Here is a 17,461-nt window from a genome sequence, read left to right as displayed (position 1 = left end):
AGTAGAGCCTTAAACTAAGTAACATAAAATAGAAGGGAAAAGGAAATAATTGATCAAATGTATGTTTGATCCAATTTTGATTTTCAAAGCCAACTGTATACCTAGATTAATTCCAAGTATAGTTTAAAGGTTAACTATATATATATTTTTTTGCTGTACGCGGGCCTCTCACTGCTGTGGCCTCTCCCGTTACGGAGCAGAGGCTCTGGACACGCAGGCTCAGCGGCCATGGCTCACGGGCCCAGCCGCTCCGCGGCATGTGGGATCTTCCCGGACCGGGGCACGAACCCGTGTCCCCTGCATCGGCAGGCGGACTCTCAACCACTGCGTCACCAAGGAAGCCCAACTATTTTTTAAACATAAAAATTTAGTAGGAAATGGAAAGAGATTCATAACTTGAATAATGATGAAACATTAGAAAAGTTTATCAAAGAAAGTGACTTCTGCAAAATAAAAAGATTTTAAAAATAAGATTTAAAAAGGAGAAAATATGTACCTCAAACATAATAAAAAGGTTATTCAAATACCTAAGGGTGATGCCAAGAGTTCAGTGGATAAATGAGCAACAGACATGAACCAACTGTACCCAATTGGAGAATACAGAGCAAACATGAAAAGTGTTAGATCACCTACTAATAGTAATTAAGGAAGTACAAATTAAAATTTTAATGTGAATATATTCACCTTGTAGTTACAGAAGTTACAAAATTATAATGAGAAAGCTTTATGAAGGTAAGACTAAGGAAATAGTTTTATGTATTTTTCCTACTGTCATTATAAACAAGGTTTTTAAAGATAGTCTGATGATAAGGACAGAAATCTCAAAAGTAAGAATTCTTTCCAAAGAATTCTTTTTAAGGAGAAGAGAAGACTTTATTTATGGTAGAACTTACAGTGTCTTTCAATGGTAGAAACTGTAACTAGCTTAAAGCTCCTTCAATTCAGAAATGATTAAGTATACTATGGTATGTATAATGAGATATACATATAATGAGATCATATATAGTTAATTTTAAATGGTAACTGTGTCAAAAGACAAATGGCAAGTTAGGGGAAAATATGTGGATCTCAAAACACATGCAAAAGGATAATCTCCCTGGAGTTCAACTAGAAAAACACCAAAGACTCCGTAGAAAAGTGGGCAAAAGTTAGGTACACATAGTTCACCAAAGTGGAAATATAAATGACTTTTCTTTTAAGGTGAGAAGAAATGGGCTTGTACCTTGGTACAACATCCTGTGATGGCAGTTTGTCGATCTCTATCAAAATTATGAATGCATTTACCCTTGATCCAACTGTCCTGCTTCAGGGAATTTATCCCACAGGTGTGCTTGGCACATGTACGTAATTTGTACATAACGAACATACAAGGACATTCATTGGAGTATTGTTCATAACAGCAAAAGATTAGAAACTACCCAAACTATCCATTAATAGGGGACTGGTTGAATAAATTTTTGTACACCTGTACAATAGAGTCATACATGGCTCTAATAAACAAGGAAGTTCTCTAAGCACTACTATGGAAAGATCATCTAGATATGTCAGAATTAAAAAGAAAGAAAAAGTACACTATAGTATTCTAGTTTTTGTGTAAAAGAAAGGGGTGGAGAATTAGAATATTAAATTCTATTTGTTAAAAGAAACAAAGAATAATCAAAATTGGAAATTGGCAAATTTTTTCTGTAAAGGGTCAGATAGTAAATATTATCTGATAGTAAATATTGGGACAAAGAGTCAGCCTTGACTACTCAGCTCTGCTATTGTAGCAGGAAAGCAGCCATAGACCATACAAAAACAAACAAGTGGGGCTGTGTTCAACAAAACTTTATTTACAGAAACAAATGCCACCTCATGCATAGCTTGCCAAAGACAATTCTTGCTCTAAATTAATGAAATCAGTTACCTTTGTGTGGAAAGGGGGTATATGTTGGGAATTTGGTGAATGGGAGATAAAGGTGAGAAAAAGATTTTACTTTATATAGTATTTTTCATTTTTGAACCATGTGATCTATTGTATCACCTATTTTTAAATGCTAAGTGTAATGACTGGAAAAAGTTCATGAAATATGTGAAAAAGGAATACAAAAGTGTACATATAAGTTATTACAGTTATATGTATGTACATAGGTTGTATATTAAACAGAAACCAAGAAATGAAGGGTATTGTTAGAATGGGGGAAATGTTGCAGTTTAGAGTTGACTTACCCCAAAACATAATATTTTTATAAAAATAAAAATATGAATTGATTGAAAAATCGATTATGAAAGAGAAATCTGACTAAATGAAAAGTTAATCGTCTCCAGAATTGTATTTGTTTGTTTTGTAAAATGTGACAAGAAGAACTGTCTTTTTTTACAGAGTTAACTTATTTTTGTAATTATTCTTTGGAAGGTCTTAATTACAGAACACGGTGACCTGGGTAATAGCAGATTTTTAGATCCAAGAAACAAAATTTCCTTTAAGTTTGATCACTTACGGAAAGAAGCAAGTGACCCCCAGCCAGAGGAAGTAGATGGAGGTCTGAAGTCTTGGAGAGAATCCTGTGACAGTGCTTTAAGGGCCTATGTGAAAGATCATTATTCCAACGGCTTCTGTACTGTTAAGTATCTGCCTGCTTCATTATTAGAGTGTTGTTTTTCTTATATTTACCTTATCATTTGGAGGCTTTGGCCAGCCACAACATATCTTCTTTTTTTTTTTTCTTTTTTTTTTTTTCTTTTTTTTTTTTTTTGCGGTACATGGGCCTCTCACTGTTGTGGCCTCTCCCGTTGCGGAGCACAGGCTCCGGACGTGCAGGTTCAGCGGCCATGGCTCACGGGCCCAGCCGCTCCGCGGCACGTGGGATCCTCCCGGACCGGGGCACAAACCCGTGTCCCCTGCATCGGCAGGCGGACTCCCAACCACTGCGCCAGCAGGGAAGCCCTACCTAGAAATATTTTTGTTTCTCCTGTCCTTAAGTGGGTTGGGTATGGGGTGAGGGAGGACATTTCTTCAGTTAAGATAGTAATTCCTGTAAGTTACCTCTCTTCTCCTTCCACCTTGCCCCTCCTTCCTCTCCTCTACTTCTCCCTTCCCTCATCTCTCTCTCTCTGCTATACAACCAAACCATGGAGGATTCTGCTCCTACTAGTGCCCTCCTCATTACTTATCCACTTCTTAACCCTATGAATTTTGGCTTCAGTCCCTGCTCTACAAAAACTGCTCTCTGAGGTTAGTAATGATTCCTGAATTGCCTGACCCAGTGTCCTTTCCTTGGTCCTTGACTTTTTGTATGGCATTTCACACTGAGGCCAACCAGCTACTTCTAGAAATTATCTTTTCTTAGGCTGCTATGTCAGTACCCTCTAATTATTCTTACTCTGTCTCTGCTTATTTCTTTACCTCTCCCCTACTTTTGTAAATGTAGGCATTCCCCATTGCTGTCTCTCAAAAACTCATAGTTTATTTAATGTAGGGGAAGTTACAGAATATTGTGTCAGAAAAGCAATGGGTTTGGGTTCTACCTTAACCACTTTCTGAATGACCTTGGACAAGAAGCTCTGTGAACTTCACCTTTATCATCTATAGATAATAACAGTGTGTTTCACTATATTTATTAGAGCAAAAGGAAAATAAATATAAAAACATTTTGTGGACTGTAAAGCCTTTTGTTTTTTTCTTTTCCTTGGTGATCACATTTTTGTTCACCTCTCCTACACTAAGGAACAGTTGGTATTTCTAACTCCTAGCTGGACATTTCCATCTGAGTTTTCTAATTTGTTAATGACACCACTGTCTTTCTAGTCACCCAAGCATGCAAGTACTTTGGCCCCTTCCTTTCTCTTGCCCTTCACTTGCTATATGTTGCCAGACTTTTGACTGTGCTTCTGCATCCTTATGCCCATTGACACTACCCTATTTTACTGCCTAGATTAATTCTGTAGCCTAACTTTCAACTTTTCTCCCATTTTACTCTGTACACCAATATTGATTATTATCCCCAAATAGTTCTGGTCATGTTGTTTTGGTTTCTGTCCGTTGCCTGTAGAATAAAGTCCAGTCTTCTTACCTTACATCTACTACTACATGGCCTAAATCTACCATCCTATGTTATCTTCCACAGTTCCACTTCACACACACCCTCTAACCTGACAGAACTAATTACCATTGAGTCATTCACTGGACCAGCACCCCCGTTTCCTCCCTGAACTGCCTACTCATCTTTATTCTCAGTCTCTACTTACCAGAATCTCATCTGTCTTGTAAGGCCCATTCCAACTGGTACCTCTCTTGTACCCTAAACCTAAAGCAGTATTTCCTTCTGTATTCATTGTACCACTCTCTTCTCTAGAACTTAATATGTGGTTTGTGTTCATATTCCATGAACTCTCTGAGTTGTAAGCTTACCCTGTTTGACTCTTCATCTCCCCCAAGGATTTAGCACACTGCTTTTGTATAGTGTTTGTTGCTTAAATACGTTTTCAAGAATCTAACTTTTTTTTTTTAACAATAGGTTTATGCTAAAACTATAGATGGGCAACAGACCATTATTGCATGTATTGAAAGCCACCAGTTTCAGCCTAAAAACTTCTGGTAAGAAAGTAAATGTTCTCTTCTTTTTTTAATCTAATTTATACAGGAAAGAAACCAAACCAGCAGTTGAGACTTGTTTTTTTATAAATTTATTTTTTTTATTTTTGGCTGTGTTGGGTTTTTGCTGCACACGGGCTTCCTGTAGTTGCGGCGAGCGGGGCTACTCTTTGTTGTAGCACACGGGCTTCTCATTGCAGTGGCCTCTCTTGTTGCGGAGCACGGGCTGTAGGCGTGGGGACTTCAGTAGTTGTGTGCAGTCTCGGTAGCTGTGGCTCGCGGGCTCTAGAGCGCAGGCTCAGTAGTTGTGGTGCACGGGCTTAGTTGCTCCGAGGCATGTGGGATCTTCCTGGACCAGGGCTCGAACCGGTGTGCCCTGCATTGGCAGGCAGATTCTTAACCACTGTGCCACCAGGGAAGCCCGAGACTTGGTTTTTAATCTAACTAGCTTGCGATAAGTTATCTGACTTAGAGGCTTCAGTTCCCTACTGCAGAATGAGGGACTTGGATGTGATCATTTAGATTTCTTCTAAGATTTTATAATTTATCTTTCAAATATTACTCTTATATTGAGTGAGAATAAGTGATTAATAAAGTACCCAGTGGGAAGTGTGAGTTTTACTTGAGTTTGTTTAATAATACTTGAGTTACTGCATAACTCAGTGGCCCATCCATTTGTTTGTGCAAAAGCCTCTCATGAGCAGAACAGGCATGGTTTTCTACTCCAAGATAAAAAATGAAAGGTGAAAGTCAGAATAACTTAGAAAAGGCTTATGATTAGGCCAGTTGGATACAAACTTACATTTGAGTGGATAGAGCCCTGGATTTGTCAAACTGGAAATGACTTGTTTCTTTTTGGCAAATCACCTCTTTCTTATTGTTAATTCTACACTGTTGTGTGTTTTAACAGGAATGGTCGTTGGAGATCAGAATGGAAGTTCACCATCACACCATCTACAGCCCAGGTGGTTGGAGTACTTAAGATTCAGGTGAGATCCCAATATGTTAATAGGCCATGTTAAAACATCACATCTTTAAAACAAACATGCAAGTTGATATTTGTTCTGACATTAGAAATAAGGAACAGCTCTATGTAGATGCAAAAAGAGATCAATGGTAAATAGAAATAGAAGTTGAAGCCTCCTTCCTAGGGAAGTACTGTAGTTAAACAGAGCTATTCTGGGTTGATAAAGGATAGTCATGTGAAGTGTACTGCTTGCTTGTTATTTTTCTCTTTCAAAGATAACCTAAGATTTTTCCAGGAATTATCAAGCAGCAGTTCTACGAAAGAAGAAAATAATTATTAAGAAGTGACTATATAGCAGTTACTGGAACTTACTTAGAGTCTTTTATGTATCTCGTTTAAATGTGTACGTATACATATACTTAAGGTTAAGTCTTAGCTCTGAAGAAAGCTACATGAATGGACTTGTTGTTCTATTTTATTTATTTATTTTACAGTAATGACAGGAGGTTTTAAACCAAGTAAATAAAACAGAGGAACTAGAGAGAATGGCCAAGTGTGATAAACCAAGCAGAGTAGATTTCTAATGCTGGTGTCAGAACAGACAGGCAGGTGAATAAGGAGCTTATTAACTCATTTGATGCCTATCTGGATTGAAGTCTTCTGATATCCTAACAGGTTTGACTTTCAAAATTCATGGTGATTTAATTCTTAAGCCCAACTAACTCTGAAGTCAGATTAAACAGTTAATGATATCTAAGAAGATCAGTACCTAATTTTACCTCTATTGTATTGTGGTTAAGTTTTGCTTTAATAACAATTAGCAAGAGTTGCCTTCTGAAATGGTATAATTTAATCGAAATATACATAGGAGATGTCATCTGTAACCACTTTTTTCGTACGTACTGATTACTTCCTGCTACAAGTAGCTGCACCTCTCTTCCTGGGAGCTTTTCCTAGCTTTAGGAGCATTCCCAACTCGGATGAGGCAAACTGGAAGTATTACATTCATAGCTCTGGCACAGCCCTTAGTGCCATTCAAAAGCTGGTGGGTAAATATGCCAGCTTCTTCACCCCTCAGGTGGGACAGCTCTAAAGCATGTTCTGCATAGTCTTCCAGAGTCCAGTGCCCGCAGCTGTAATGTGTTCCTTAATGCACCTAGAACACTTCCTTGCCTTTTCTGTCTCATTTCCTTAGTCCTTACTAGTGCTTCCTGAGATTACCTCCGAAATAAACTTTATCTCACATATCTTTATCCCAGGGTCGGCTTCTGGGGGAGCCCAACCGAAGAAAATATATTGTTCTATACCTGTTGACTATGTCTATGCTCTAGACCTCTTGTAACTGTGGCATCAGTATTAACCTGGCAGCTTACTATAAATTTATGCAAGGAAATTTATTTTCCTCCTAGAAGGAAATAAGTTACTTGTGTTTCAGCTTTGCCAAGGCAAACCTATAAATTAAGAGCGCACATCACAGAGGTTTCTGATAAGACTTTTACAACAGGGCCCAGTACCCAGACCTCATTTATAACTTACCCCAGACTGGCTGATCACTTTGGGGGAAAGCTTACTTCATTTACATATCTTTTAAAAATCAGAGTGAGAAAAAAAAAAAAAAATCAGAGTGAGAGTTATTTGGAAATGTCATTAAGATATTTAAACCTTTGGTTATTCTATAAGCAAAAGGATAGCTCTGGGAAGGCAACAATTTCTGAGGATTTACATTGATGATAGTCATGTTGAAATTTTTATTAGCAGATGAAACCTAGGAAAGGTTTTGTTACTTTTGGTGACTGTGACTGAACCTATCTTGTAAATTGCTGAAACTTCCTGAGCCTTACATCTAGTTGAATGGTTAGTCTGTCTCTTGGGTAATCCTCCTTCTTGCTAATTGTTCTCATAATTGTAGTACCCCACTTTGCCGTACTTTTTTTCAGGACTGCTTTTGCCTGCCTTATTTTTGTAGCCTGATTTACCAGTAGAATATTTATTTTTCAGTCCTGTCTTTAACCCTCAATCAAGCTTTTCCTGCACTTGGTCAGATCTACTTAACCAAAAACGATGATGGTATATATGGAGAGATGCGTAAAGGATTAGGATCCATTAAAATTTCTTGGTTTTCACAGAGAAAAACTAACGTTAATTGATTTTATTTTAATATTTTTAAGAGTGAAATCTTATTTAAGATCTTTGTATTCACAGTGCGTAGCACAGTGTCTGGAAAGCAACAAGCCCATAATAAATGTTGTTCATTAATTAATAATGAGGTTTCCCTGCTAAGGAAAGAGAATTCTTAAATTTAAGTCTTCTGTGAATTTTAACCACCATTGTAAATTACCATTGGTCATACTAATTATTTGCTCAGACTTGATAAGTTTGGGGATGGCTGAAAGCATGGATTTGTGCTCTAAGCAGTAAGTTTCTATGTGACCTACATAACTTGCTCAAACATTGTCTCACACAGGTTCACTATTATGAAGATGGTAATGTTCAGTTGGTTAGTCATAAAGATGTACAGGACTCAGTAACTGTTTCGGTGAGTGTGGAATATTTAATGTCTGTCTCACTTTCATCTTGTTTTTGTTTTAAAAAAATTAGCTTTGATCCTGAGTACTGATTCTTTCTTTTTCTTTTTTTTTTTTAATTTATTTATTTTATTTTTGGCTGCGTTGGGTCTTCATTGCTGCGTGGGCTTTCTCTAGTTGCGGTGAGCAGGGCTACTCTGTGTTGTGGTGCGCAGGCTTCTCCTTGCAGTGGCTTCTCTTGTTGCGGAGCACAAGCTCTAGGTGCACAGGCTTCAGCAGTTGTGGCTTGCAGGTTCTAGAGTACAGGCTCAGTAGTTGTAGCACACAGGCTTAGTTGCTCCACGGCATGTAGAATCTTCCCGGGCCAGGGCTTGAACCCGTGTCCCCTGCATTGGCAGGCAGATTCTTAACCACTGCACCACCATGGAGGCCCCTGAGTACTGATTCTGCCACTAGAAATTTAGGTTGTTTTCACTACTTTGATTTTGGCAGCCTTTACCTTTTTTTTAAGCACTTTATAAAAGATTCTACTTTTTTATATTTTTAAATTTTTATTGAAATATAGTTGATTTACAATGTTGTGTTAGTTTCAGGTATACAACAAAGTGATTCAGTTACATATATATATATATATATATGTATGTATATATATATTCTTTTTTTAGATTCTTTTCCATTATAGGTTATTAAGATACTGAGTATAGTTCCCTGTGCTAAGCAGTAGGTCCTTGTTTTGGGCACCTTATAATTGTTAGTATGTAACCAGCCCGTTTTGTTGGTTGCTTGATGTTAGTTCATAGTCTTTGAGAATAGTGATAATGGCTTTAGAGAATTCAGACTTCTTTTTCTTTCTCAGTTGTGAGATTTGCTCAAAGAACAGCAGTATCTTCAACTGATAAATACCAGGAGGAAGGAAAGTTTGCCAAACTAAACCTTAGAGGGGTTATCATTCATACATTCATATCATTAGAGAAACCGAACATTTTTAGGAATATTCAATCAAACGGTATTGTGTTCCATACCTGGAAAGAAGGGACATAATTTTTTGTGCATTCACAGTACTTCTTTATATTCCTAGAAGTTACTGAGCACTCTCAAATAGCTTTTGTTTATGTGTGTTATATCTATCTACCTTAGTAGAAATTAAAACCGAAAAATGTTAAAAATACTTATTAATTTAAAAATAACAATAACAGGGACTCCCTGGCAGTCCAGTGGTTAAGACTCCGTGCTTTCACTGCAGGGGGTGCGGGTTTGATACCTTTTTGGAGAATTAAGTTCCCACATGCCACACCACATGGCATGGCCAAAAAAGAAAAATCTAAAGCAAAAATAACAATAACAAACCCATTACTTGTTAACCTTCACTTTCACAATAAACAGCTGAATTTTCCAAGTTAAAAAAAAATTAGTGAAAAGAATGTCATTGATTTACATTTTCACAAAGTGTGTAATGTCTGGATTCTCATATGTGCTTCACACATTAGCCCTCAAAAAGTAATGAAGTCGGGACTTCCCTGGTGGCACAGTGGTTAATAATCCGCCTGCCAATGCAGGGGACACGGGTTCGAGCCCTGGTCCAGGAAGATCACACATGCCTTGGAGCAGCTAAGCCCATGTGCCACAACTACTGAGCCTGCACTCTGGAGCCCGCGAGCCACAACTACTGAAGCCTAAGTGCCACAACTACTGAAGCCTAAGTGCCTAGAGCCTAAGCCATCGCAGTGAGAAGCCGATGCACCGCAACAGAGTACCCCTGCTCACCACAACTAGAGAAAGCCCGTGCACAGCAATGAAGACCCAACGCAGCCAAAAATAAATAAATAGATTTATTATAAAAAAAGAAAAAAAGTAAAAAAAAAAAAAGAAAAAGAAAAAAGTAATGAAGTCATCACACATTACATAGCTTCTATGAAACTACACTGTACATACATGAGAGTGAGAGTGGAAAAGGCAATTAACTATGTCTTAGTATTATTATGAATAGAAAGTAGTTTTGACTCTTTGAAAGGATCTTTGGGATGCTGCCCTGGGCATTAAATCTCACCCTCTTTAATTCTGTTTTACTTAATTGTGAAAGAAAGAGAGAGATTCAATTCATTTTGTACCCGAATCTTGTAAAGCAAAATGTGATTGATTGGCTTAGAGGAGCCTCTGAGCTTAGAATATATGACTGATATGTCTGAGGGCATCGTTTATATCATCTTAAACCAGAGATATTTTCAAGGCATAAAAATTTCAAGACATCATGATGTCTTTTGGGCATACTGTAGTAGATTGGAAAGAAATGTGGGGTTTTTTGATGAGGACCTGGATTTGGATCCCATCTTTATCATTCAAAGGCTGTATAATTTTGGTCAAGTCACTTAAGAGGATTCTGTTTTCTCATCTGCAAAATGGAGGTGGTAATAATAACATCTATTTCACAGGGTTGTTGTGAGAATCAAAGAAGATAATGTGAATGGGAAAGGTTGAAAAACTAAATTGTTATACAAATGTTAATTTAGATGGAGTTACTTTTTAGTATTTTTTTATTCACTGCTTACTGAATTATATTCACTGCTTAAGAATTTTTAAAATTCTTATTTCCCCCTTTTCCTCTCTCTATTAGAATGAAGTCCAAACTGCTAAGGAGTTTATTAAAATTATAGAGCATGCAGAAAATGAGTATCAGGTAAGATGATTTGAAATGATTTTTCTAGGTCTAATGCCTTATTTTGCTTTTAACATATTTTGTTACACTTCTCTCTCCTTTGAACATAAATATACATGTTGCTCAGTGTTAGTAAGTGTGAGACTTTGCAGACCTTCTTGCATTCTGCTTACAATCAAGGTTTTGGCATTGGAAGGTACTACAGATTTCCCCTACTATCCCAAAGTAGAGCGTTCCTGTGAAACCTTTCCTAAGTCCAAATGGCATGAAGCAGAGAAGCAATTACCTTAGAACACATCTTGCTTTCAGGTGCACAAATAATTGAGGTACAGCACAGATGCTCACAGATGCAGTTCACAGCTCCAGCTTGCTTGATGCTGAGCTGCTGAGTGTAATTCCTGAGGAAGGAGCTTGGTGGGGTCACTGTTACTGCTCATGGTGCACCCTGCCCCTATAACAGCCTCACTGCAAAACAAATGCTGAACGCTGTTTTTGCTTTTTGCTTTGGTAAAAGCAAAGTGACATAAAGCAAACTTTGGAAAAGCGGGGGATACCTGTATAGCCCTTGTTTTAGAAATAATATAGGTGGGCTTCTTAACCTGCTTCAGAGATTGGAGAAATGCTCACTAGAAATCTTACAGCCTGTATGTCCTTTGGGGACTCAAGCATGTCCTTTGACTATATCTGGTTTCTGTTCAAGCAACTTATTTTCTATTATCTATTGCAGACAGCAATTAGTGAAAACTATCAAACAATGTCAGACACCACGTTCAAGGCCTTGCGCCGGCAACTTCCAGTTACCCGCACCAAAATCGACTGGAACAAGATACTCAGCTACAAGATTGGCAAAGAAATGCAGAATGCTTAAAGGCTGAATGTAGGATTCTTCAATACATGGAAAGAAAGGATGCAATGTGTGGTCATATGATAAATAAGTGATTTATAAACAAGAGTGATATTTTGCTAGGGCTTTCAAAGTTAACAGGTTTTCTAGCCTCATGGAATACTGTTGAACCTATAGCATTGTCTTGATTCTTTTGTGTTTTCTGCCTGGTAATTTTCTGTTTTCACTATATCTACTTGTAAATCTTTTTTTTTTTTTCAATTCTGCCACATTTAATGATGGAGAGAGATATCTATCCTGGAGTCATTTTACTGTTTAGAAAATTTTCCTAGCCATGAAGCCCTGTCACTGACATAGACAGGTAATATGTTCAGTACTTTTCTACCCAGTCCTTCAAAGCACTTCTGGTACTTCAGTGGTTTTTACTGATCAACCAACAGCTAAAGAGGCTATGCTACAAACTACAGCTGAATGGAAGACACATTCATCCTTCTCCCTCCAGTTGCTTTGATCATCATTTATAGCATCTCATAACTATAGTTTCAAACATTTGGATTGGGGTTTTCAGACCCTTTTTAGAGGCAAAGGAAGTTTTCTGGAAGTTCCATTATAGCCAGCTTCTCTGGGGAAGTTGTTTTTAAATCCAAAGACTTGAACCACATTCCCTACAAATGAACGTGTTTGCTTTCTTCCCTTCCATCACTGTTTCCTTCTCATCTAGTACCATTATAGTTGTAGACATGTGCATTTTTAGAAGAGTTTTAACCACTTATTATTTTTTTAATATTCAAAAACTGCTGACATACTAGGGATATAGTAGAGTATAAAACTTGAAAAAATGCAGATGTTGAAGGAATAATAGGTATCTTTTGCTTTAATACTTTGTGGCAGAATTGTACTATAAGCGAATGAATCAAACAACTATGTTAATCTCAAACAAAAACTAAAAATGAACCAAAGTGAGAAGGACAACGTTCAGACAGTATCTTTCTATTGTAACCTGTTATTTAAGGGAATACTAGTGATTTGTTCTAAATAGGATGTAAAACTTTTTCCAAATTACTTCCTCAGTCCTGCCTGCCAACTCAAATATAACTGTGATATAGCAACCCTTCCCAAGTTTATTGGCAGGTAAGGTGTGATCTCAGAATACACAGGTAACATAGATATGATATAACTGGTAATGGTGGATTCATTTACATTGTTTACACTTCTATGACCAGGCCTTAAGGGAAGGTCAGTTTTTTAAAAACCAAGTAGTGTCTTCCTCCAAATACATGTCAAAAGAAGGGTTTGTGTTTCAGCTTTGTTTCTGCTTGGTAATACAGTCAAGCAAGAGTTTATTTCCAAGTGACCCATTGAGCTGTGTAAGCATTTTTGTTTATTTCAAATAAAATATATTTGTATTATTTGTCATTCATACTATCCATCCATACCACACTATCCTCTGTATCAGGTAGTCCAATAGAAATATACCTGTTTTGTTCTTAAATTGTCTGAGTCTCTCCTTTTTGAGCCAGTCTCTTCAGCCTTTGTTCTCAAGGTAAGATATGGAACTGATCTTATTTGATGAGAATGTTCAAGGTTTCTGAAATTGGTTTCTACCTTCAACTACTATAAATTCAGTGACTATCCAAAGACTTGCAAAGAACAGCTTTTTTTTTTTTTTTTTTTTTTTGGTAGACATGCGATGTGGACCATAGTTCCATGACCAGGGATTGAACCCATGCCCCCTACAGTGGGGAGCGTGGAGTCTTAACCACTGGACCACCAGAGAAGTCCTACCCCCCTTTTTTTCTTTTTTAAAGTTTGAGCAATTTCTCTATGGATCATACTGGTTTACACTCAGTGGCTACTGGTGTTTCAAAGGCTTTGTTTTGGGGTTTCCATTTCTGTCAAAAAGAAAAATCTAGTTATCTTCTCTTCCTATGACTCAGAAAACAAGGCCCAAGTAATTATAGTTACTAGGTAGGAAGTAGAAGTGAAAGAATCCCTGCACTGTGAACTTGGGTAATATTTCACATCAACTTTAAATGCTGCTTCCTTTCCATATGAGTTTAACTTGCTTACAGACATGTGGGAAAGGCTTCTGTCCTGTTTCCCAAAATGGAACCAGAGGCATTTCAGTGCTTCACCTTCCATTCAAGGCCAGTTCAAATTCCTACCCCTTTGAGGGACATTTAGGTGTACTACACTATGTACTTGTAGTACAGGTTCAAGCATTCTGGCCTTTGCCTTTAACTAACCCCATCAGCCTGCCCCATAGATTTCCTTAGTCCATACAGACTTTTGTAAAGACTCTTAATCTCTTGGCCATCTAAAGCCCTTGGTTTCTTATATAATTGGACGTCAACTCTCCTTGCCAAGTCCTACACAGACCTCCTGATTTCCTTAACCTCCTTCAGCAGACAATTTGCTTGAATTGTGTCTATTTTACCACACTGCTGAAATCAGCCTATGGTATCCTAGGGCAAAAGTTTCCCAGCCAGAGGGAGAGGAGTTTTCTGTGAGGCCTCACTCCTATATTTGAAATTTTGAAATTACACTGCTGAAATTTTGAAATTACTGCTTCATTTGTGCCTGGATGGTTGTGCTTCTGTTAGTTGCCTAGTTCTAGTAGTGCCTGTTCTTTTTTTTTTTTTTTTAATAAATTTATTTATTTATTTATTTTTGGCTGCGTTGGGTCTTCGTTGCTGCACGCGGGCTTTCTCTAGTTGCGGCATGCAGGCCGCTTATCGCGGTGGCCTGTCTCATTTTGGAGCATGGGCTCTGGGTGCATGGCCTTCAGTAGTTGTGGCTCGCAGGGTCTAGAGCACAGGCTCAGTAGTGGTGGCGCACGGGCTCAGTTGCTCCACGGCATGTGGGATCTTCACGGACCAGGGCTCGAACCCGTATCCCCTGCACTGGCAGGTGGATTCTTAACCACTGTGCCACCAGGGAAGCTGTGCCTGTTCTTTTTTATAATCTAGAACTCATCTAGATTCATGAGATACTTAGCAAACCTTGGCACATTTTCTCCAAACTCACAAAAGACTGATACAATCTGAATGCCAGTTTATAAATTCATAATTTAAATAGAACTACCAAGCTACTTACTACTTGGGAAATCAAAGAAAGAAAGTAAGACTGGTAAATATAGAACAAAACTGGCTGGTCCCATAAGATAAGCTGAGCTAACTAAAATTCTCGCTTGAACAGAGTATAAAACAGAGTAGGTAATTCCCTGGTGGTCCAGCTGTTAGGACTGCATGCTTCCACTGAAGGGGGCACGAGTTCATTCCCTGTTCCAGGAACTAAGATTCTGAAAGCCGTGCAGTGCAGCCAAAAGCAAAACAAAAAAAACAGGGTATAGATCTAAGCCCTCTGAGGGCAGAAACCAAATGTATCACAAAGTATTCTTACGTATGTTGACTCATTTACTGTGGTTATGTTCTGTAAAGTTGCCAGCAAACACTGAATTAGCACATATTGAAACATTGCTCCTAGAGGAGATACAGAGTTAGGTTCCTGCAAGCATCTGGTCACAACATTTTTGTCAACCGATCAATACATAATCTTGGTTTATATGTTTTTATTTAATATTCATTTTTATTCATTAACAGTGAATTCACGCTGACAGCTAATGCTATCATAGGAACTTAACATGGGAATTTTCTCTCTAAGGGACATCACAGCCTTAGGAATACTAGGCAGCATTTCAGCACTATGTAGGCTTGGGGACCATTTTAAGCAGCGAAATCAACAAAAACAAAAAACGTGACCACAAAATAGACCACGAAAAGGATTTTTATTATATGAGCCTGAAACAAGAAAGCAGGACATGGCCTTGTTCCACTTCAGCTGGGAACATACACATTGGGCAGCTCAAATTTTTTTTGCCACTCTTCACATCCACAGACGACTACAAAAGTGCAGCAAATATTGATTGGGGGATTCCTAATTTTAGTGAGTAGGTGAATTTGCAAATACAAAATCTGCAAATAACGAGGCTCAGCTGTACCTGCCACAGCCATTCCTTTGGTCTGTGGTAGACTGACCAATTTCAGCATCTCAGTTTAAGGGTTGTTTCTAGTTGCCTTAGAGTAGTCTTAGTGGAATACATAAAGTTAGAGACAATTCAAATTGCTGAATTGTAGAATCCAAGTAACTAGAGTAACGTGAATTTTGAAAAAAAACAGGGCTTTTAACATTCTTCTCCAAAGTATGGTTATCTTCGGAGGCTCTAGGTTTGTTCCAGTAATATTGGCCAGAGTTAACTTTCAGATTGCCTTCAGTGCTTATTTAGTCCCAAACTAAAATCAACCTTACTACTTTAAAGTCAGATACTTATAAGTACAGATGGATTTGGGGAAGGCTTCAGGAAAGTGAGACTTGAGCTGGTTTGTGAAAGGTGGGAAGGAAGACCATTCTAGCCGTCTAGACAGTCACGTGAAAATAACGATTACAACTCCAAGGGAAGTGGATTTTTCCAGACGAAACTGGTTTAGAGAGGTTCCCTTGTAACAAGCCACATAACATCACATTTTCACCCATGTTTTTACTATACTACAGCTATTTGTGTATGTTTTGTGAACATCCAGGAGACAGGCATAATTAGAGAAGGGGGAGGTTATGTACTCAGGAATAATGGGGGCTTAGATTTGTGGATCAGAATGGAGCCAAGATATGGGGATATATGTATACATATAGCTGATTCACTGTGTTATACAGCAGAAACTAACACAACATTGTAAAGCAATTATACTCCAATAAAGATGTTAAAAAAAAAAACAAACAATGGAGCCAGACATTCAGTTTGGGTATGGTGGGTGATTGATAGGTTTTTGAAATGGTAAGTAACAATGCAGTTCTGAGGAGTTCACTCTCTTTAATACTCAGGCCTCACCAGATAATTGGGGGAGAAAAAAGATAAAATCTTTGGCAACATTCCTAGTATTTACCCCTACTTTGAATAAGCAATTTCTAAGACAAGATTTTCCCCTGTTCTGTTTTCCCCCCTCCCTGTAGCTTTGGTTCCCACTGACATTGAATTTCCTGTTGCTAAAGCCTGTTTTTCTTGGCTTTAGTTGGTTGTTGGCCTGGGAAAAGGTACAGGGGTAGCCCAACTGGAGCATGATCTGGGTTCTGGGCATTCTTCACACTAGGTTAGACAGAGCGTGTGGCTTCCTACAGGGAATTACTTCGGAGAACAGCACCACCTTGGATATATTTGGAACTCTGGTATTTTTGTTTAAAGATTTTTTTACTGTAACTTTTATTATCTTTGCTCCATCCTAGTGTATGTGTTTTTGTTATTCAGAAGATAAATAGATGCTGAGGCTTGTTTTAAGTTTGTTCTTGTAGCCCTACCCCCTTTAGTTTGTCTTAACAGTCCGTCTTCTGAAACTTCTTTTACTTCTCTTCCTGGTACTGATGCTGTAGCTATTAACCATTTATTGCCTAACATAACAGTCTCTTGCTCTCAAGAAGCTAATATTTTGATGACTAGGGCAACCCTTAGCTAAATACTAGTAACAATTAAAGAGTAATACAGACTGGAGTGCAATTAAGTGCCCAAATATGTGGCTTAAGCCTCTCCACATAACGAAGCCTACGTGACAGAGAAAAGTAATGACTCTTCGTCCCAGCGGAGCCCCTTGTCCCTCCCTCCCACGCGTACTCACCTTTATCAGAGACACTTGGTTCTTTCCCCCCAAACTTCTTGGCTCTTACGCCTTCCTCCAAGCGTCTGAAACCCCGAGAAGGGAAAATGGGGGAGGGAGGGGGGCGTACCGCTCGCTTCCGTACTTGCCTGTGTCCCAGGCTGTCTGGGGGAGGTGTTGGACGAGCCGCCCCAGTCCAGCTGCAGCCGACCCAGGTCCCAGTCCCTGCCCTTTGCTCCTCTGCTTTTCAATAAGTC

The 17,461-nt window shown here is 38.4% G+C and overlaps 1 protein-coding gene across 2 annotated transcripts in view; it reads left to right on the top strand.

Moving 5' to 3' along the window:
* The window catches only part of CAPZA1 (capping actin protein of muscle Z-line subunit alpha 1), a 48,132-nt gene extending 35,078 nt beyond the window's left edge, over positions 1-13,054 (top strand). For both annotated transcript variants that reach the window (XM_060139346.1, XM_060139347.1), the window contains 6 exons: positions 2,396-2,602; positions 4,497-4,576; positions 5,484-5,562; positions 8,005-8,076; positions 10,677-10,739; positions 11,446-13,054. In XM_060139346.1, coding sequence (XP_059995329.1) covers positions 2,396-2,602; positions 4,497-4,576; positions 5,484-5,562; positions 8,005-8,076; positions 10,677-10,739; positions 11,446-11,586 — 642 coding nt within the window. In that variant the 3' untranslated portion in view covers positions 11,587-13,054. The remainder of the gene's footprint in view (positions 1-2,395; positions 2,603-4,496; positions 4,577-5,483; positions 5,563-8,004; positions 8,077-10,676; positions 10,740-11,445) is intronic.
* Positions 13,055-17,461: the final 4,407 nt, after the last annotated feature.

Source organism: Lagenorhynchus albirostris, chromosome 2, assembly GCF_949774975.1.
Source record: "Lagenorhynchus albirostris chromosome 2, mLagAlb1.1, whole genome shotgun sequence".
In the NCBI taxonomy this organism is placed as follows: Eukaryota; Metazoa; Chordata; class Mammalia; order Artiodactyla; family Delphinidae; genus Lagenorhynchus; species Lagenorhynchus albirostris.
This window is presented reverse-complemented; position numbering and strand designations above follow the sequence as displayed.